The sequence below is a fragment of the Heterocephalus glaber genome, unplaced genomic scaffold (assembly GCF_053883595.1).
Source record: "Heterocephalus glaber isolate CG9 unplaced genomic scaffold, H.glaber_assembly_v1.0 deba00001572, whole genome shotgun sequence".
Taxonomy (NCBI): Eukaryota; Metazoa; Chordata; class Mammalia; order Rodentia; family Bathyergidae; genus Heterocephalus; species Heterocephalus glaber.
Window position 1 is genome coordinate 18088333 of NW_028258357.1, and position 22765 is coordinate 18111097.

At 43.0% G+C, this 22765-nt stretch overlaps 1 protein-coding gene across 3 annotated transcripts in view; it reads left to right on the forward strand.

Moving 5' to 3' along the window:
* The window catches only part of Slc17a8 (solute carrier family 17 member 8), a 52582-nt gene that overhangs the window by 8423 nt on the left and 21394 nt on the right, over positions 1 to 22765 (forward strand). For 2 of the 3 annotated variants that reach the window (XM_087192664.1, XM_004844871.3), the window contains exons 2-5: positions 11363 to 11615; positions 18497 to 18615; positions 20408 to 20522; positions 22390 to 22477. In XM_087192664.1, the coding sequence (XP_087048790.1) occupies positions 11363 to 11615; positions 18497 to 18615; positions 20408 to 20522; positions 22390 to 22477 (575 nt within the window). Of the gene's footprint in view, positions 1 to 6542; positions 6823 to 11362; positions 11616 to 18496; positions 18616 to 20407; positions 20523 to 22389; positions 22478 to 22765 lie in introns of all 3 variants that reach the window. The other variant, XM_087192666.1, reaches the window with a different exon arrangement.

The following is a 22765-nucleotide window of genomic DNA, read 5'->3' on the forward strand; positions in this document are numbered from 1 at the left end:
TTAGGTTAATGGAAGCTTCGTCTGCCTCTTGTTATGTATAGTGTGTACCCAGGTAAACATCCAGATCTCAGCTGTATTGACTTACAACCAACTTGAGTTACAACCAGCCCTTGAGAACTGATCGAGTTTTGTGAACTTCTGATTCTCCTTCCTATGAATCCACTGTGAGATGGATCTATGCTAGGTCCACTCATTGCTTGAACTTCATGAGTCCCAATCTAACAAGAACCATAGTGCCATATGCTCTCGAATACTAACATTGAACTTACCACTGTTCTCACCTTAGCAGCACATATACCAACATTAACTTGCTCCTTTATCCACTAATCTTCAAGAATCAAGGCAATCTTTTTGTAGTTTATGACTACTCAAACAAATGGCTATAGATCCCTTTCAGGAAGGACTGGGGAAACCACTACTAACACACCTTCTGTGGTGTTATAATTTCCTTTGCCATGGAGACTGAAATTCTCCTTTGGCTTCTCATTTAGAATCTGGTTTAGAAACAAGGCAAGAGAGTATAACTTTCCCCTGGGATAGCCAACCTTAGCCTACACATCCATCAGTTCTTGATCTTTTCCAATTGTATATAAGCAATATTCTATGGTCACGCCCATTTATTTTGCCCCTAGGAGCACTGTATTGTCAGTCATCTGTGAGTAAGATCTACTCAACCTCAGTATTATGCTGCATCTCCTATTCCAGGATTCGGTCATCCTGGCATCTTCATCACCATCCCATTCCTTATTGCCTTAGTAAAGGGCACAAGTATCCTACAGGCCTTCTGAGGAATATAGTTATTTTGTGGGTTTCCTGGACTTATATGTTAAATCCACTACTGCATATCAATTTCTTTGAGCATTTTGGTCTTTTTTTCTATAACCTGCTGTAATGGTTTGGATCTCTCTCTCTGTCTCTCTCTCTTATTTGGTTAGAGAAAGACCGTTTAATTGATTAGGAGCATGATTAACATTGAAAATATAACAATCAATTTTTATATTCCAAATAATGGTAATCAAAACTCAAGTTAAAGGAACAGCAGATTGTCACTAATTCATCTCTATGTTTGGATCAAATTGAACTGTCTTTATACTAATTATTAAAAATGAAATAGAATTATAAAATAGGCTCATTCAATATCCTGTTTTTCTGAAACAGAAGAAAACAGGATGTGGATCTGGATGAAAGAAAAGACACTTTTGTAATCATGAGTGTTCTCTGTTGGAATGAGCATTACTGATAAAAGGAACAAAGGTGAACATGGCTACTAGATCACGACCTAGTTTCATCATGTGCCCACTTCAGGAGTTATTCAGAAGAGACATCACTGACAGTCAAATCCCACTTCCGGGAAGTACTTTGTTCATTTATGGAACCACAAGAAACCCTGAAGTTACTTTTAAAATGAGGTTATGGTGGCCATAGCCTGTGTCTCTGAGCATTACGTAATGACTGGAATTTAGGTTTTTGTGTGTGTGGGGGGGTTGATACTGGGGATCAAACTCAGGACCTTGTGCTTGCGAGGCAGGCGGCGGAACCACTGAGCTAAATCCCCAGCCCCATGACTGGACTTTAGTACACAATAAAATTAAAAAGAAATAATCAGGCTCCTCTTTACATGTGAATTTTGTTTCTGCTTCCAAGAGCCACATTAGGAGCCTATTAGAACCATCTTTCTAGCTGGTCCAGGATGTTATTCTATGGGACAGCGCCCCTACATTAGTTTCCTAGGCCTGCTATAACAAAGTACCACAGAGTAGGTGGTTTAAAACAATACAAGTTTATTATCTTACAATTCTGGAGGCTAGAAGTCCAAAATCAAAGTGTCTGCAGGGACATACACTCTCTGGAGGTTCCGAAGATTCCATCCTGGCCTCTTCCTACATTCTGGTGGTTGTTGGAAATCCTTGGACATTCTTGACTTGTAGATCCATCACCAAATCTCTCCTTTGTTGTCACATGGCCTTCTGCCCCATGTCCCTGTGCCTCTGTTTTTTTTTTTTTTTATAGGAACAGTTGTCATTGGATGAGGGTTCATCCTAATGCAATATGACCACATTTTAACTTGATTACATTTTGCAAAGACCACAACTCCATGTAAAGTCATATTCACAAGTATTAGGGGCTAAGACTTCAACACGTTTTTTTGGAGGACCAGAGTCAATCCACCTTTCTGTATTGACAAGTCCTGCCTCATGTTGTAGGTGGTTTGCATGTGTCCCTTGAGGCTTTGTGTGTTCAAATGTAATCTCCACTGGGAGGTGTTCAGAGGGTGTAAACTCAATCTGACTATGATGTTCAGAGGTGGTGACTGATCCAGAGCTTTGCTTATGCTAAGCACATGCTTTGCTGCTGAACTACACTTCCAGCCCTGAAAGTATAAATATAATATGAGGTATGATAGACCATAACACCTCCTGTTTAGAGGTGATTGGAGTTAGATAAAGTCATTAGGGAGGGCCCTTCATGACTGGGTGGCTTTATAAGAGAAGACACACACACGCTTCCTGTCTCTTGCCACATGTTGCCCTCTATGACCTTGAGACTCTGCCAATAAGAAGGCTATCACCTGATGCAGCCTTTTGACCTTAGACCTCCAGAACCATGAGCCCAAATAAACCTCTGCCTTTGTAACTCAGCCAGTCTAGGTGTTGTATTTTTGGCAGCAGAAAGCAGATGTTGCCCTTAGACAACTTTCCCCCACCTCCTCCAAATCTAGCACATTCAGGATCTGATCCTGGGCATACGTCCTGCTTCCTGTTGTGGTAGTCAGAACCTGATCCTTTGTGTGTGGTCCCTGCCCTCCACCCCTGGGAGGCCCCGTACATGCCCCATCTGTTCCGTGCTGGGATTCAATTCTCATTGTTCTGGTGGCCACAGGGAAGGTGAAACAGATCCTAAAGAGCATCAGAGGCTATGAATAGTTTTCCTACCGCTCTGAGCAGGCCCTCATTGCCAGCAAGCTGTGAGTACTCAGGCTAGCAGCTGATCTTTGGAGTCTGCTTCCAGGGACTCCCCACCTCAAGGGTCTGCCCAAGAAGCACGGTCTAAGGTCTATAAGCTTTTTAAAAAAAATTAAGTTTATTGGCACATTTTAGTATACATTATGATCACATTCATCATTGGGAATTTGTACCTGTACATGATGTATCTTGGTTCTTGTTTTTCCCCATCCCTCTGCCCTCCCTTCCATCCCTCCACCCTTCCCTATTTACAAAAAACTTTGTTTCTGCTTTTTCCTTCTTTTCTCATTTTTTTCTTTCCCTGCTTTCCTTTCCCTCACCTGTTCTTCTTCCCCTTTGAACCTTTTCTTCCTATTTCACAATATCTATTATACATTTTGGTCCTCATTTACACTTTCAGTTTCTCACACCAGAGAAACAATTCGATATTTACATGTGTGTCCTATTTATTTCACTTAAGAGTATGGTCTTGAGGTGCATCCATTTAGCTATAAATGTCTCTAGTTTATCATTCTTTATGGCTGAGTAGTACTCCATTTTGTAAAAACCCCATATCTTCTTTATCCAGTCCCCAGTTGATGGGCATTTGGGCTGTTTCCAAGATTTAACTATTACAAACTGTGCCGCTATAAACATGGGTGCGCATATATTGCTGTAGTATGGTGCTTTTAATTTGGGGGGAAGATCCCCAGCAGAGGAATAGCTGGGTCCAATGGGACCTCTAATCTTAGTTTTTTGAGGAATCTCCACACTGATTTCCACAGTGGTTGCACCAGTCTGCACTCCCACTAACAGTGGAGCAGGGCTCCTTTTTTCCCACAACCTCACCAGTATTTGTTGTTGGTTGAAAGCCGTTCTTCCTGGAGTGAGGTGGAATCTCAGCATTGTTTTCATTTGCATCTCTCGAATGACAGTGATGTTGAACAATTTTTATGTTTATTTGCTGCTTCTACTTCTTTGTCTGAGAAGTGTCTGTTCGTTTCAGCTGCCCATTTTTGGACTGCAGGACTTACAAGCTTTTAAACCCAGCCTTCTCTCCTTCAATCATCTCTCATTTTCTCTTAGCCTGAAAATACATTTTCTTTTCTGGTGCTGGCAATTGAACCAACACCTTTGCTCATGGTAAGCATGTGCTGTGCTCTTGAGCTATATTCCAACCCTTGAATGTATAGAGATGATATGATGTATGATAGACTACAATAATATATATACACACATATACATTTTATATAATACAGTGCACCCTCGACTTATGAACTCAATTCGTTCCTGGGGGCTGGTTGTAACTCAAGTTGGTCAGTGAAGGCTCAGGCTCCTCTACACAGCTTTCAAAGTCTCTCTCCTGTGCACAGGCAGATCTCAGGGTCCTTAGAGAGACAATGGGCCAGAATTTCTCAATGAACCCCACACAGGAAAGGATGCTGTCATGTTCCTTCCAGAGCTCTTTAAGGGTTAAATCCATATCTGAGACCATCTGGAAGCACAAGCTGCCAGCATTCAGGAGGTAACTCAAGACTTTGTTGGTAAATTAAAACAAAATTCTGGTCATAACCCAAGTTGTTTGTCTGTCAGGCCAGTTGTAATTTGAGGGTCCATTGTGTATATATATATATATATATATATATATATATATATTTTTTTTTTTGGTACCGGGGATTGAACTCGGGTCCTTGTGCTTGCGAGGCAGGCAGCGGAACCACTGAGCTAAATCCCCAGCCTCTGTTGTATATATTTTATATATTAATGTACAGAAATGATCTCCACGTCCATAAAGCAGTATACTGTTATCATTCAGAGCTCTTCGTTGCAATCAACAGAATCCACTTTCACTAAAGGGACATGAAATTTAGGAAAGCATGTTAGGAAGCACTCTCATTCCTGGGAGAGCCAAGAAGAAAAGCAGCAGACAACATATTATATCACCATGACACTGTTCTGAATAAAACAGAGCTGCCTTCACTGCCTGGTCCTAAGTATGGATTATATTTATGATTTGTTTTGGAAATCCCAAATCAGTCACGGAGTAACACTTGCTTCCACCATTGCACTGACCACCAATTGCACTGCCATTTCTCCTCCATACTGGGTCCTCTTCTTGTCCCTTCCATCTGCAACTACATCTCCACCTCACGCGTTTCCGATTTAGCACAGTCCTCTTCTTCCATGCTGCATCTGCAAGACAGCCTAGGAAAAGCAGCTTTCTCTGCTGTTCTGGTAAGACCGAGTATCTCAAGAGGCACCTAAGATACTGGACAGCCGCAAGTAATGGTTATACGCTACATATGTTTGCTTCTGGTCCTTTTTTATGTTGGGCTGAGATACAGGCAAACCTCTGCATACACACATTATATCACATAAGCAAAACATGTCTATGGGTCAAAGGTGGCTACAGGACTGTCAGCTGTGGCTGAAAGTTTTGAAATTAAAAAAAAAAGTCTTTTTTCCTACTGTCTGTCTGATTCCCCATGGAGGTGAGAAACATGGACTCTGCCTGAACGAGGAGATGAGGAAGGACAAAATTACCAGGAGGAAAACAGAAACAGCATAAGCTAAGAGCTCAAAGCCTGTGCAGCTCTGCTGGGTGCTAGAGTGGACCCTGACCTGATAGGATTGGGTATGATCGGTGTCCTTGCCAGAAGAGGAAGTTTGGACACACGAAGAGACAGCAGGGTGCACACGCAGCGAGCAGGCAGCCATCTGGCAGCCCAGCCTGAGGCCAGCCCTGCCGGTGCCTTGACCCTGGACTCCAGCCTCCAGACTGTGGGAAATAAATTTCTGTTGTTTAAGCTCACCAGTCTGTGGTATTTTGTCATGGCTCCTCTTGAAAACACAGTATTTAATTTGCATCCTGAGAGGGTCACATTTACCTCAAAACTGTGTTTTCCACGCAATCACTGAGTTGCTATTCTACCCAAAAAAGGAAGAAAATCGAAAGATGTTGACTACCTCCTCCACTTGGAGCACTCTGAGGTTTATTGTTTTTATTTTTAATATATATTAACTCCCTTAATCCTTCAAACAACCTGGAGGAGCCAAATTCATCTCCCATCTTCCAGCTCACAATCCCTGAACAAATACAGTGTGCAAGTGAATGGATTTAAAAAACTTACAAAATTATTTGCAAGTTCTGCTTGCTTTGTGCTTTAAATGTTGACCATACTATGTACACAACCAAGCAAAGCCTTCTCCACAATTGGTGGAAACGTTTCAACCGTGAGTAAGTAGTTCTGTAAGTCCTGAAAGGCTCCTCAGCACATCTTAAGCAATTAGATCCACAGGGTTGAAAGGCTCACTGGGCAATTGTGTAGAACAGCAGGGCACAAACTTTCAGGCTGTGTGAAGCAGGGCTGGCAGCCTGCAGCTTTCTATATCTGGAGAAGTAACAATGACGATGTCACCCCGGAAAGAATGAAGAGTCTGATCTAAAAGACGGAGCCCACGCAGACACGGAGAGCGACATGAATAGAGTAGACAGCTATTATGGGTAATTAACGTTCTCCACTTTCTAAGAAAGGAATTCTTTCTTTCTCCCTTATTCTTAAATAACTTTCCTCTCTGCCATCTTTTTTGTTCCGCCAGAGGTGACATGATCCTTTCCCCTGCCTCTAAGTACTGCACCAGTAATGTCTGGTATTGATCCACCAATGGCACTCAACTGAATGACGGTTCGTTGTGTCCAGACCCTGTGGTGAGCACTGGGAATAGAGATGAGAGACTCGTGCCCTCAGCGTGCTTACAGTTCCCAGCATGGGAAGATCATTCATTCATTCATGTATTCAAATTAGAAAACATTTACTCACCACCTTCTGCGTTGATGAAAACAAAAATCCTAACTCAGTGTGCTAAGTGTTCTAACCAGGTACGTGTAAGACCCTTGAAGGTGGCTGGGTGTGTAGCTCAGTGATAAAGAAAGTGCTGAGCATGGGTTTGATCCCCAGAGCACAAAAGCGAAAAGCAAAGCCACCCTAGGGAAACATCAGGGATGGGATAGACCCTAACTTCTAGTCAATGCCTACTCAGTTATTAGTGGTGGTATGTGACTCTTTGTACTGTAGCCTCATTTAATGTTAATAGTAACTCTATGAGATAAATGTTGCAATTACTGTGCAGATGAGGAAATGTGAGGTTCAGAAAGACCACTTGCCTTGTCCAGAGTTACACAGGTTGTATAGAAGCGGCAGAGTTGGCGATCACATCCGCGTTATCCATGCAAAGGATTTGTTGCGTTACACAGCGTGAGGTGGCCCTCCATCTTCCTCTCTGAGCTTGCTCGTACAAGAAATGTCCCGGTATTTTTTTCCTTCACTTTAGCGTTTTATTACTATTATTATTTTGTGGTGCTGGGGGTCAAACCCAAGGCCTTACGCATGACAGGTAAGCGCTCTCCTCAGTCCTCCCACTATTTTAATGTTTTTAAAAATAAAGCAAGTCTGACACGAGGCCCCTGCCCGGTGGGAATGAAATTCCAGTGAGTTTTGGTGCTGCCCTCCTGCTGTCCCGGCTTGGGCAAAAGACTCTCAGGCAACTCGGGCCGTCAGTCCACACTGGCTCTTGACCCCACGGTCCCTGGAAGTGGTGGCCTAGCTGCCACTTTTGTCAGGGAAACTGGGAACCCATGCCTAGTCTTTTCCGAAGCCCCCGCATCCAGCCTCTAACCGGGCAGGGCCAGCGCAGGCGGCTTCAGGTCGGGAAGCTCAGGTGCTGCAGCCCACCCTTCCTTTCTTTGGGGATGCCTGCCTGCCTCACTGCTTTCCCCTCCTCCTCCCGCCTGGTACTGCTGCCTCATTCCTCTGGAAAGTCTCAGGACATCTGAGACGGTGCCATGCACAAAAGGTGCCTGTGCCGGTTCGGGTCCTCTAAGGAGCAAGACGGGACGAGATGCCTAAGACATGGAGGGCAGACGGGGAAGGAGCTGGAGGCGGCTGGGGGAGCACTTAGGTGGCCAGCCGCCTGCGCAGGAGCCCGAAAGGGAACAGGCTGGGAGATGACGGGTTTCAGGCTGCACTGAAGTGCAGGACACTTCGCCGAGGTCAGCTGTTGGAGCAGCCGCCTGTCAGAGGGGCCTCCCCGTGGAGGAAGGGACGGCTTTCCTGTCTGCTCTGCTCGGTCCTTGGCAGAGAGCGGCCGTGAAGAGCGTGGTCCTCATGCCCAGGCCAAAGCTGGTGGAGCCAGCGCAGTTAGGGTTATCTTTTTTCCATTTTTCCCTTCTATTGTCTTTTTTTGTTTCTTTTTGCTTCCTCCTTGTGGCGTCATCTTGAATTAAGCCCCCCCCCCCCCCCACGGGCCACAGTACCTAAAGATATTAATCTTTATTACTTTCCACTGAAAATACCTGCATGTATATAGATGGTGAGCTTATGACTGGTAACAATTACAGTAATAGCAACAGCAAAAGTATGTGCCTTTATTAACCACTTCCCAGTCCAATTATTTAAATACAGGATGACCAAAAATTGCATATTTTTTCGTTTTTATAAAATAACATGAAATACGGACCGGGGATTTAGCTCAGTGGTTCCGCCGACTGTCTTGCAAGGGCAAGGTCCGGAGTTCAATCCCCGGTACCAAAAAAAAAAAAAAAAGAAATATAAAAATGACATTTTTATCAAATTTATTCGGTAATTTTTCCGCATATGGAATATCTTAAAGATTCAATACACCACACATCGTAATAATCTGGACAGTAGTAGCTAGTCTTTTTCTGAATTCTTTTTTCATTATTGTCTTTCTTCGGACAACATACTTTACACTGTCATGTTGGCCTTTCTTTTTTTTTCCTGTGGGTGGCAGAATTTCAATAAAGTATCTACCCACTCAATGTAAAGATAAAGACAGCGATGATGCACATCCTGGCTGGCGTTTTGCTATCCTATATTTTTCAAGAATTTGGTCTGTTAAACACATCTAAATTGTAAATGACTTTTTGAACTCCCTGATTTGAATAAATAACGAACAAGTTCCCTATTGTTTGGTACAGAAGGTACATATTTTATAATATTTTTTCTCTCTTTTTGATTACAGAATAGCTTGTTGGTTGTAAGATGTTAGATGGTTAACTCTGTCAACAGCACCGACAGAATTATTATAATCACTGACCATGATGGGAATTCTTTTAGTTTCAGTTCTTCTTTCGAGTTCCATCATTTCTGTATTATGAATAGGTGACAATACAAAGACTGCTTTTTTTGTCATTCCATTTCCTAACACAGACTTTTCCTCTCTGATATGCTAACAGTTCTCCCATTTCAGGTTTTTCTTTTGCGGATCTTTGGGCACTTCCTTCCTGTTCAGTCTCAGTGGCCCAAATGTGTTCATTTTGAATTGTAAAAGAACATCACTGAGTCCTGGAGAAGTATAAAATTATGTCTAATGTACTTACTATAGGAGTTTTTATAGATTGTAGCACAAAATTATATTATTTTTCACAAATAATATTAACAAAACTAGTAAAAGAAAATAACCAGAATTTATCATTAGGTTTCATTAGAAACAACATCAAAGGCAAATATAGCATTCTAAATAAAAAAGTATGTAAAAAGAGTCAGTATAAAACAAGTGGATTGGTTGAAATGACACCTGCCCAAGTGATACTTGGGACAGTCAGGATGTAATGCCCGTGCTGCCCGAGTGATGCTCAGGGAAACTGTGCAGTGGTTAACGTAAAGCTCTTTGTAAATCATTTACATGCATCTGTCATCACCAGCCATCTGAGAGAGCGACTGTGATTAGCCGGTGTAGGACGCAGCCTGCTATGAGACGAACTGTACCCCCTCCTTTCAATTTACAGTTTGAAGTTCTAATCCCCAATACCTCAGAGAATGATTGTATTTGGAGGCGGGCCTTTACAAGATAGTTCAGCTCAGATGAGGTCACTGGGGGAGGCCGTAATCCAAATGACAGCTGCCCTTGTCAGAGGAAGTTTGAACACAGAGGGAAGGTGATGTGAAGGGTTACAGGGAGAAGGTGGCCCTCTGCTATCCAAGGGCAGGGCCTTGGCAGAAACCAAGCCTTGGTCTTGCACTTCTGATCTCCAGAATTGTAGGAAAACAGATCTCTGTCGTGTAAGCCAACTAGTCTCTGGAACTTGGTTAGCTAGCTCCTTCCCATGTCTTGGGGTTGCTTTGCTTGGATTTCAACAAAAATCTACATCATCCCACAAATGTATCTGCTTGTATTTATGTGTCTACCTTCCTCACTGGCCTGAGGGCTGGAGGAGGGCAGGCAGGACAGCGTGTTCACTCTCATTCCCCAGCACCTAGCATGGAGCCTGGTGTGCCGGAGAGGTCAGAATCCGACGAGCCGAAGTGAATTCTGTACATGGACTTTAAACCTTGTCATAAGAGCTGCCAAGATCATCTTCTGTATGGACTGGAGAACAAATTATTTGTGTTTTGATCTATTTTGTTAAATATTGTATTAGAAGTTTATTATTGATTTTAAAATTTATGAAAATTGGTGAGGTTTGCTTATGTTTCTTTACAAAAACTCGGACACTCATTGGGTCATGGTGGCACTGTCAGAAAGAGTACCATATGTGAGAGGACTCCAGCTCCTTTTATAACCCACTATCTTCTGTTTGCCTGATAATTTTTTTGGCTAAAAAAGAGGATGAATTCACTATAGTCGACATGTCATATTCTGAACCCGTGGAAGTCAGTGAATAATCCCACTGTTTGGATAAAGTGTGCTGGAATATTTCTCTCTTAGAAGAGCCCCTAAGGAGGAAAGTATCCACAGCCAACTGGGTGTGTGTGTGATATTAAATGTACTTCCTACCTTCTACTGCATTAGAAAAAGAAAACTTAGAAAAAGACTCAAGACTTTAAAATTAAGACCTAGACAAAGAAGAAAGGAAAGAATCTGCATGTGGCTTTATTTTTCTTGTCTACCTTGTAAGCAAGCTTTGGTGACCCTAAAAATAAGGTTAAGTGTAATAGTTAGCTGGACCCGCAGTGTAAGACCCCTGAATCGTCAGCACAGCAGCGACGTTCAGGACATGGACTCTGAACATGGGCTCACACTGCCTCAATCTACCAAACGCCATGATAACACTGGCTGGCTCGTGGTGTTGTGTGTTTCTCCAGAACATCAGTAATTTTAGCCCTTAGGATTGACTTTAATAATGATGATCATGATAATTTTTACTTTTACTTATTTTTATTAGTGAATATTAGTTATAAAGATTAATGGATTTCATCTTGGCAAATTTGTACATGGATATAACACACTTTGACCATTTCTACCTCTGCCCCAATGATGGTGATAAGTTTTAAAAATGCAGGCTGAATCCCACTTTAGGTTTTCTTTCTTTTTTTTTTTTTTTTTGTAGTATGTGTGCTTTTTGATTTTGCTTGATACAAATTTATTTTTCTCCAGTCCTGGTTTTTTCTTCTCTGTAGAAAAATCGATGGGACCAAGGAAGAAGAAGATAGCATAGAGCTGAGCGAGGAAGGGCAGCCAGTGCGGACCCCCAGGCCCCGGCCCCCGCTCTGTGACTGCCACTGTTGTGGCTTCCCTAAGCGCTACATCATTGCCATCATGAGTGGGCTGGGCTTCTGCATCTCCTTTGGGATTCGGTGCAATCTTGGCGTTGCAATCGTGGAAATGGTCAACAACAGCACCGTGTATGTAGATGGAAAACCAGAAATTCAGGTCAGTGTCAATCTAGGGCAGTTTTCTCCCCGGAGGTAGTTGTGTCAGTGCTTTGCTACATGAGGCCGCTGCAGTTCATTCATGGTGTGGTGCGAGTGGAAATTGACCACTGTGCTCTGGCCCTGTGCATGATGACGGGGGGAGAAGGGTGAGCTACACAGACTGGGCCCTTGATGACAATTTGGGGTTCAGGGTGCTACACTGGGGGTATAAGGACCCCTGGGAGGGTCTAGCCCAGGCTGTGAGACTGTGAGAGAAGTCCCAGAGCAAATGACGGCTGGACCAGACAGAGGGTGTTTATGGGGTGGGAACAAGAATGTTTGAAAAAACAGGAGCATCATGTATGAAGGGCTGAAAGAGAGAGACAGATGAGAACTCATTTAAGGAACTGTGACACGAACACTTCCCTTTTCTGTACTATGAACCCCTCTGGCAACCTGGCAATAATTATGAATACTTTGTCAGACATGTTTTAAATTCCTAACATAAAAATAAAGAACTACAAAGGAAGCCAAATATTAAAATACAGATATTAAATTATTTAAAAATAAAATTTGTAATATAGCAACCCATGGGCTTTTTTGTTTGTTTGTTTGTTTTTCAAGACAGAGTCTTGCTATGTAATTCAGGTGAGCCCTGAACTCACTATGCCACTATTTGGCTTCAAACTCACAGTGATTCTCCTGCCTCAGCCTCCGAAGTGCTATGATTACAGACATGTGCTGTTGTGCCCAGCAACATATTGGCTTTTTAATTAACACATCAGATGACAAAATCTAGCAATGGATCCAGAAATTGCTGTAGGGCTGAAGATGTAGTTCAGTGGTAGGGTGCTTACAATACTGGGAACAACTACAATATGATTTGAACATATTTATGATTACCATAGTGACAGAGTTATGGGTACTGATAACTCTACTGTAGCTTGTTGTCTACACTCCTGTTTGCAGAAAATGCTAAATTTCAGCTAACAGTTAAGGAAAATAAAGATGTTGACTTTCCCATGCCAGTTCAGATCCACAGGGTTCCATCCATAGATGCTAGGTTGAGAACTCCCAGTAAGGAAATGCAGATGGAGATATGGAGGGAGCACAGGAAATTAGGGGCCGGTGCCAATGTGAGGAGTCACAGATAGGCTTTAGGGAGAACCAGATCTGTGCTCCAGAATGGTCACTGCCCTGCAGGAGGAGGCCAGGTTGAAGGAGGAAAGAGAGCAGATAAGAGCTCAGGGCGGAGGCTGTGGCAGGCATAACCAAGCGTACTCTGCTATGACTTCATAATACTGTCTCGTGAATCACTGGAAGCTTGAAATGTAGTTTATTTCTTAAACCACAGGCCAAAAGAAGTCCTAAGGTTATGCAGGGAAAAAAAGGCAAATGAAAACATGTGCCCAGTGGACATCCAACAAATAAATAGATGAGGTGTGATGGAAAATTAAGGTGAATATTTAAATTCAAAAAACTTATTACTCTAAAAGACACATTGCCATCTATTCCCTTCAGAATACTCTGCCTTGCTTCAGACACGTGGATCCCATCATTCCTGCCACTTTCTGCAGCAGTTCTGGAGTCCTCTTTTGTGTCTTTGTTTGCACCATCGTGGCTGCCTTAATGTCTTGAATTGATTCAAAATGTTGACCTTTGGGGAGCAGACAGACATTGCACTGGGCCAGACGCTGCGACTGAGGAGGGTGAGGACACAGCAGAATGTTTTCACAAGCCTGCCTTTCCATTCGATGACGCTTGGCAGTGACATTCACTATATTTTTTAAAAAATCACACCTCATAAAGACACTCAAGAAAGAGGACTCCAGAACTGCTTCAGAAAAGGCCAAGAACGATGGGCTAAGTGTGTTCAAAGTTAGGGGGAGTAATTAAAGGAGGATTAAGGACAATGCTTCTTTTACTGTAACAAATTTTTATAACTTAGGCATTTGCCATTATTTGGATCACCCCTCCTATATTTTATTGAGTTGAACACGTGCTCTGGAATGGCTCCTGTGAACATTTGCATTTGCTGAGAAGCATTTAATGCTTCTCAGGCCCACACCCGGATTTGGAGACCGGAGTCTCCTATGCTGGTGCCTGGGAGCTCATCAGTTTTCAGGCCACACTTTGAGCCTTGGTGCCTGTGCTGCTCTGTTCCCCCTGGGACTCCCCAGGACGGGGACGCGGGTGCAGGATTTCCTGGCCTGACCAGGCGGCACGGGATGTGGTCTTTTGTGTCACATCTATTAGCATCACCTGGAAAGATCTCCTGCCAAGCACTGGCTTGGGAAAATTTGTGTTGGTCCATTAAAAAGAGGTCTTTATTTGGCCTGAATGCTTTAAAAAACAAAACAAAACTAAGGATTATTGTGCAGTGGAAAAGAGCACCATGGAGATGGTTCTAGCCAGCCTCTTTTTGATGGCACAGCTGAATCTGTCCTAAACAGATAGGCGTCAGTTTTAGGGGGCTGGGATAGAGGTGGAGGAGCATATCATGCATTTGTAAAATAGGGGATGATGTATATTGGCCAGGTTGCAGATGTGTATCACAGGTATTCTTTCAGCCTTTTGTGAGCATGGCCAGCTAATTAAAACTCGTCTGCTGAGGCTGGGATCAAAATGAGATGCTGTTTTTGCATTTGTTTGTTGCCTGAAAAGATAGGGCAGGTCAATAGAGTCTCCTCTGAGGCATATAAAACGACATTTCGATAAAGCCCAGGGACAATGCCAGTATGTTCTCTCCAGTGTCTACAGCTTTGCCCTCTGGAGCCTTAGAGGAACTGATTAAGAGCTGAAGGATGCTTTACCTTGTTCTCTCCGGCCTCAAGAATAGAACAGGAGGTTAGTAGCATTTCGGAGGCTCTAGTACAACTCCAATTTGTGGTAGGCCATTCCTCTCTTGCCCAAATACAACAAAGTTTAGATATCAGCTGAGCACGTCTACAAAGGGCTCTGAATGGCTGACATTTTTGTTTGTTTTGTTTTATGGGAAAACTAGATACTTTAGAATTCTTGTTTTTGATGTGGTACTAGGATTGGATCCAAGACTTTCGTATTGAGCTATACCCCTGCCTCCTTCTTTTCATTTTTATTTTGAGACAGGCTTTTGCTAAGTCACTGAGCTGTCCAGGCTGGGTCTGAACTTTTTGTTTGTTTGTTTTTGGTACCAGGGATCAAACTCAGGACCTTGCACTTACAAGACAGGCGCAGGGCCACTGAGCTAAATCCCCACCCCTGGGCTTGAACTTCTGATCCTGCTGCCTCAGCCTCCCAGAATGCTGGCCCTGTGGTGCCACAACTGTGGTTGTGTGCCAGTGTGCCTGGCTTAGAATCCTCATTTTCCAAAGAGAGAAGTAGGTATGATTAGGTAGGTCTTGCAAATATTAAATGGCATATGTTCTACAAGTGGCATGAAGAGTGATTTTTAGCTAATACATAGATGATTACTTTTTTGTTTAATAATGATAAATTAAAGTTGGCAGTGTCACTCAGTGACAGCATACCTGGGTTCAATCCCAGCACAAACAGCAAAAGAAAAGAAAGAAGGAAGAAAGGAAGGAAGGGAAAAAGGAAGGAAGGAGGGAAGGAAAGAAGGAAGGAAAATTGTGAGTTACAACATACGAAGTAGCTGGGTATGTGGTGCACACCTGTAATCTCAGCTGCTCAGGAGACCAAGGCAGGAGGATCACAAGTTGGAGGCCATCCTGGGCAATTTAGTAAGACTCTGTCTCCAAATAAAAGATGGTGGGGCTGTAGCTCAGTGGTAGAGTGCTAGCCTAGCATATGCAAGGGGCTGGGTTCAATCTCCAGTACAACACACAAACAAAATGAACAAGGAGCACCTAAATAGTGTCTGTCATGGTAAGCAAAAAAAAATGCCCGGATGTATGAGAAACCTTCTGATTCATAACCCTCAGGAAGAAGTCCAGAGTCCTTCTCCTGTGTAATCAGTCTTGTAGGGTGAAGAGGGTGGGCTTTAGAACTGGCCAGACCTGCTTCCAAACGTGCCTGCTGTTTCTTGGCTCTGGGCCCCTGAGCAAGTTGCCCCGTGTGCCAGAGCTGAATTCATGAGGCTTTGCCCTGCCATGGGCTGAGTTACCTGACCCCAGTGCCATGGAACTTGCTTCAGTTCAAGGACCTACTACTCTACTACTGTTGAACTAAGTGTGTGTGTGTGTGTGTGTGTGTGTGTGTGTGTGTGTAGGGGGAGGGAGGAAGGAAGAGGGGGGAGAGAAAGAGAGAGAAGGAGAGAGAGAGAGAGACAACAGACAGACACCAGACAAAGACACACTCTTCGGGCAGCTTTCAGCCCCAGTGGTCAATAGGAGAGAATCCCATGGAAGGGAAGTGGAGGTGGAATCCTCTCAGAAGCAAGTGTGCTTAGCGAGACAGGAGCTGGATTGTCCAGCAATTCTTTGCTAATCTTTATTGTAAAATAAAAAGACTGCTTTGCAGATCAAATGAGGTGATTTATATTAAGTACCTGTATTTGGTTCCCAAGACTGCAGTAACAAATTCCCACAAACTGGATGTTTTGACACAAGAGAAATGTATTCTTCCATGGTTGTGGAGACTGGAAGTCTGAAGCCAAAGTGTCAGGGGGGCCTCCCTTCCTCTGAAGTCTCTGGTGGAGAGCACTTCCTCATCTCAGTCAGCTTCAGGTGGCTCCCAGAGTTCGAGGTTTGTGACTGTATCGATCCATCTCTGCCTCAGTCTTCCCATGGTCTCCTCCTGTCTGTGTGTCTGCTCTTCTGTCTCAAATCTCCCTGCCCATGTCCAAGGACACTTACTTGTCTCTGGCTGAGAGCCCAGGTGATTAATCCAGGATAGTTCATTGCAAGATCTCTGGCTTTTTCATATCTGTAAAGAACCATTCTCTGAAGAAGGCAGCATTTGTGGTTCCAGGGATTTGATGTGGATGCCATTCCTTGAAGAAAGGAGGTTTTATTTTTTTATGATGATAATCTGTATTTTACCTGGGCAACTTAACAGAGACCCTGTCTCAAAATAAAAAATGTAAGGGTGGGAGATGTAGCTCAGTGAAGGCCCTGGGTTTAGTCCCCAGTACCACCACTGAAAACAAAATAAATAAAATAAAACAAACCAAAACAGAAAAGAAAATGTATTAGTTTTCCTGTTGCTGGTGCAAAATAACTGACACTGGTAATTTAAAGGAGGAGAGTTTTATTAAGCCAGAAGCAACACGGTGGGAGGGCCGGGGGAGGAAAGCTGTTTAACCCACAGCAGCCAGAAAGCAGAGAGAGAAAGGAGGGCCGGGAGAGAGGTGTGGTTCTCAAAGGCCCGCCCCCAGTGGTCCATCTCTTCCGGCCCAGACCCCACCTCCAGCAGCGCATTTAGCTATCAGCTCCTCAGTGGATCAGTCCCCGGTGAGCACAGGGCCTTGTGATCCAATCACCTTCCAAATTAATGGGACTGGGGAGACACTCTAGATCTAAACCACAGTAGAAAAGAATGCTTAACATGACAGCTACACTGGTAATGCATTTTAATGTGTATAAGTACAATGTTGTACAGCACATCTCTAGACCTTATTCATTTTGTTTTACTAAAACTTTCTGCCCATGGAATAACCCCATTTCCTCTCCCTCTAGTTTCTGACAACCACCAGCCCACTCTTGGATTCTATGAATGTGATATTTTAGAGACTTCGTGTAAGTGGGCCCATGCATTATTTGTGTTTCTGTGACTGATTTATTTCCCTTAGCATAATGTCCTCCAGGCTCATCTAAGTTGTTGCATATTACAGAATTTCCTTTTTCTTTAAAAGGCTGAAGAGTATTCCGTTAAATGTACTCACCCCATTTGCTTTACCCATTTGTCTGTGGACAGTCAGGTTGTTTCCATATCTTGGTTGTAGTGAATAATGCGTTAGAGAACGTGAAAGTAGGTATCTTCAAGATCCCAATTTCAGTACTTTTGGATAAATACCCAAAGTTTGTTCACTGAATTGTACTTTTAGTTCTATTTTTAGGCTTTCGAGAATCTACCGTACTGTTTTCCATCCTGACAGCACCATCCTACATTCAACCCATAAGGGTTCTGCTTTCTCCACATTTTCACCAATACTTGTGTATTTATTTATTTATTGGATAATGGCCATCCTAACAGGTGTGAGATAATATCTCATTGTGGTTTTGACTTGCATTTCCCTGATGATTAGGGACCTGGGGCATCTTTCCATGTAGCTGTGGACTATTTGCATGCTTCTTTGGAGAAATGTCTAAGTCTCTAGGATTTTAGGGGCTCAGATGACGACGAAAGTCAGTGGTCAGCAGCTCCCAGTGTCCTTCATCAGGTATCATTTCTGTCTGAGAATGCCAGGCACCACCTCCTCAGAGTGGTGATGTGAGTGACCATTAACAGCTGGATGAACCCGGCAGGTTGTGTTTGTTATGATCATTAAGAAAATAGAGATTTGGGCCGGGGAGTAGCTTAGTGGCAGAACCGTTGTCTACCAGGCGGACGATCCTCGGTTTGATCCCCAGGATCACAGGGGGAAGAATTGAGCGATTTAAGATTTGGATTCCTTTTATGCTATCACAAACTGATACCTGACTAATATAGTAAACAACCCAGTAACTCAATTTGTTTGCCTCGCGGATTATTTTATTTTCCTTAGTGCTCGTCACTGTTCAGTGTACCACATTTTATGTATAACTTTGTGCTTATCTCTCCTTTCTCTCCCTAGAAGCTGAGATTCATCAAGCAGGGACCTTGATATCCTTAAGTATGCAAAATGCCTTCAAGAAATACTTGTTGACAGAAGGAAGGAAAAAAGGACCTCATGGGGTCCTTTTTATATGTGGCATCATCAGTGAAGTGTGGTCAGTTGTTTTCTTATGAGCACAACTGTATCTGATTTCTTGTTTGCAGACAGCACAGTTTAACTGGGACCCGGAGACTGTGGGCCTGATCCATGGATCTTTTTTCTGGGGTTATATCGTGACGCAAATCCCAGGTGGTTTCATTTCAAACAAGTTTGCTGCTAACAGGTAAGGTAAATTGATGTATTGTGAGTGCTGCTCAAGTTATAATTCAACCTGGTACCTTTATAAAATCGGCACAGCTGGTCCTCAATTTGGGGGTGCAGAATGAAAAACAGGAGCCATCCAGACAGATGCAATTCAGAGATGTTGATCCCAAATAATCCTGTTCTTCAGAGTCTCTTTTGATTTACTTTTCTTCCTCAGTATAATTTATCTTATGACTCATGAAGTGATTTGGTGGTTTAAAAAAAGAGCAATTAATTGAGTCAGGAGAAATGGTTCCTGACCCCTCTCTGGCTCACTGAGTTACCTCTGTAGAGTCACATGCCCTCCTTCCCTGGGCCTCAGTTTCCTCTTCTGTGAAGTGAGCATTGGACTGAATTGTGTTTTGGTTCCCTTTGACCAGTGACATACTGAGATCTTTCTGTCCTTATGTTAATACCACCTTCAGCCATGAAGGTGCCGCCCCATGTGTAGGACGGGCTTGCGTCCAGACTGCACGCTGTGTCTTTAACACTCTTCAGACTCTCTAGGAGGTGGTTAAGCACTTAAGTGTTCAGGAGCAGAATGGGCTGTTCCCACTGGCAGAGAGTTCTCTGTTGCCAGAGGTATTTAAGCTCAAGAGGACCGCCACTTGGGGGAGATGTGGTAGAGTGTCTCATGTGCCAGTGAAGGCGTGTACTGAATAATTTCAGGTCCTTTCCAATGTATATATTTCTCACATGACTTTACACAAATCTACTTCATGAACTATTTTGCAGTTTGTAAAGCAGTATTTTTCAGACTCTGAAATGCCTATTATTAGATGGTTGAGAAATCAATATAGTGATTTACCAATGAGCTGTTTTTGGAAAAAGAGAAAAATAGAAGAGATTAAAAAAAAAATAGAATAAAACTGAATAGAAAACATCTGAGTGCATCACATGTAAGGGTAGCTATTGGACTTTGAAACTTGATTTGTGTGTATGTGTATAGACTGGGCTGCAATATAAAACATATTTTAAGGGTCAGTGTCAAAAAATCTGAGAGCCACTCCCATAAGATCTAAATATGTATGAATATGCCTATCTTTGCTTATGTTCTTGTCTAATTTCTATTTTTATTTCTTGTTATTTACTTATTCTATCCTTTTAAAATGTAATCAAATGTTGGCTGCCCTGGTCCCCTTGGGCACTACTTACACCTCTGCTTCAAAAAAGAAATCACACATAACCCGATTTCCCAGCGTGTAAATGGGTTGATGTGTCATCAACATGCAGGAGAGAGGTAGGGAATGTTGCTTGTTGGGCCGAGCAGGGCAGGGAAAGGTGAGTGGGGTCAGCAGGGCAGGGAATAGCAGGCTCAGATGAGGACACAATCTGACTTGTTTTGGGGTGACCCCAGGTCATATGATGCTTCTTAGATAATCAGTATCCCCTCGTGGCAAACTGAGAGCAGTATGGGAAGCAGGAAGCAAAACTGGAAAGACACAGAAGTCATAGTAGGAAGGGTCACTTGGGTAGGACCAGGGCCTCCAGCAAGTCCAACCTAGTTGTTCTGCAAACTCCTAGGACACTGTCCTCATGTGCACGCTGCTGTGCTGCCACAGATGTGTCCGTGACTGGAGCTTGGGAATCCAAGCAGCCTAGGAATGTAGCTTGGGTCACACCAGACCCGAGTACACTGTCTTTTGTACTGAACTAATTTCTCTTAATTTTCATAAAGATCTTTTATGACCCATTAGGCTCATTTTTAACATTTAAGTGACCACCTCATGTGTCATCGACCTGCCCGCTAACACTGTGCTTTGGTGTCCTAGGGTCTTTGGAGCCGCCATTTTCTTAACGTCGACTTTGAACATGTTCATCCCTTCTGCGGCCAGAGTGCATTACGGCTGTGTCATGGGCGTCAGAATTTTGCAAGGTCTGGTGGAGGTAGGAGGTCCACTTTCCTCACAGTTTTCCACATTGCCAGAGACAGCACGGTCTTTTAGAAAATCCTGCTTCTTTTACTCTTTTCCTATCTGCTGGTTTGTCCTGCCATTTCAGCTCTCTAGTGATGGCTACTTTAATTAAATATCCTCATGACTACTTTAATTAAAATGCCTTGTGTGACTACACATTTCAATATAATAAAGGGCCATTTATTCCATAATGATCTTAGATATGATCTAATCCAACTGTCTTTATTTAAATAGAGCATGAAATTGAAGCTCCAAACTTACAAGTTCCCATATCAAGGGCTCTTTCTTTTAGTGAGGGCAATTTAAATGCATTTATTAAGAATATGTACATTTCTAAGCATGTGGTCTGATATGAAGATTTAATTAGATAGAAGAGGAAGCATAATGTAGAACCTGAAGGTAAATATTTTGGGCTTGGCTGCCATACAGTGCAAAAGCAGCCATAGACAATATGTAAACACATAGGCCTGGCTGTGTTCTAATGAAAGCTTTTATATGTTGAAATTTGAATTTCATACAATTTTTATGTGCCCATGCAATAATATCTTATATTGAGGTTTCTTCAGACCACTTAAAAATGTAAAGACCTTGCAGACTGTACGAAAACAGATGGTGCGTCTAACTGGGTCATAGCTTGCCAACTCCTGATGTAGAACAACATTCCCCAAACTCCGACACTCACCTCTAACCTTCAATATTTTGTTATTCCACGTACAACTTGTCTTACTCTTCTCTTACTGTGTTTCCCCTAGATCAACTCCATTAAGACACAAAAATCAAAACCACTCCCATTGTAAGCAATGGTATCTTTGAAATCATGGATTTGATGTGCAAGTTACATATTTGTCTAAAGCATATTATACACGTAAGAATTATAATTAAGGATGTGGATTGTTGTTACATCTGAAGTCCACCTCTAGCCCCACTGGAGGGACATGTACTATGCTTTCAGAAATACTGGTAGGGTGCAAAGTGACGTTAGCAGTGGGCCGGGGATTTAGCTTAGTGGTGCCGCCTGCTGCCCCGCAAGGACAAGGACCTGAGTTCGATCCCCAGTACCAAAAAAAAAAAAAAAAAAAAGCGCCGTTAGCAGCTGTGGAGATGAGTACTGAGATCTAGCACTTTAATGACTCCGAGCCTCAGATTTGGCAGGCGGAAGTCGCTTCCTACACTGATATTCTTTAATATAAACATAAATAAAATATAAATATAAAGATTTCCTTCTGATTCCCCATCACACTTGCATTTGAACTGTATTTGAATTTTAGTATCTGTGCTGTGTATTAACATAGCTGAGGGCCGGGGATTTAGCTCAGTGGTTTCATTGCCTGCTGCGCAAGTGCAAGAACCCAAGTTCGATCCCTGGTACCAAAAAATAAATAAATAAATAACATATCTGAATTGTATCTGTTTTAGTCTGTGTGGGCTTCCTTAAAAGAATACCATAAACAACAGAAATTTATTTCTCACTGTTCTGGAGGCTGGGAGATCCAGGTGCTGGCAGATTAGGGTGTAATGAAGGACAGCAGCATCGTTCCTAAGCAGTCATCTGCTGTGTCCTCACCTGGCAGAAAGGGATGGTGCTCTCTGGGGGCTCTTGTCAGAGGCCCCGATCCCCTTCCAGAGGGCTTTCCTCTCACTCACTGCCCCCTCCCAAGGGCCATCTTCAATACCATCACCCTGGGGACTAGGTTTAAACATGAATTTGGTGGGGCACAGACTTCTAATCGCACCAGTGTATATATACTGGCTTTATATTGTAGCCCGAGTGAAGGAGTTTTAAACACCAAGAGAAACTGGAGTCAAATTTAATAATCGACTTTACATTCTTCTGCCAGGGTGTGACCTACCCAGCCTGCCATGGGATGTGGAGCAAGTGGGCACCACCCTTGGAGAGAAGCCGACTGGCCACCACTTCTTTCTGTGGTAAGTTAAGAATAACTCTTCACGGATAACTCAACTCCTAGTTTTCATTCTAAGGAGCTATCAAACATATCCTCTTCTTTTGGGACCGGTTGGCAGTAACCAGGACAATTCAGCCATTGAATTTGGGTTAGTGCTATAGTTGAAGTAGATCATTCTGCTTTGTTGAAAATCAGATTCTTCACCCAGGAGCCAAAGTCTTTTTCCTTGCAGAGCTCTTCTTGTGAAATCTTCTGTGGGTTCTCATTTCACTGAGAAATTTTCACTGAGAAATTTTTCCATACGGGCATC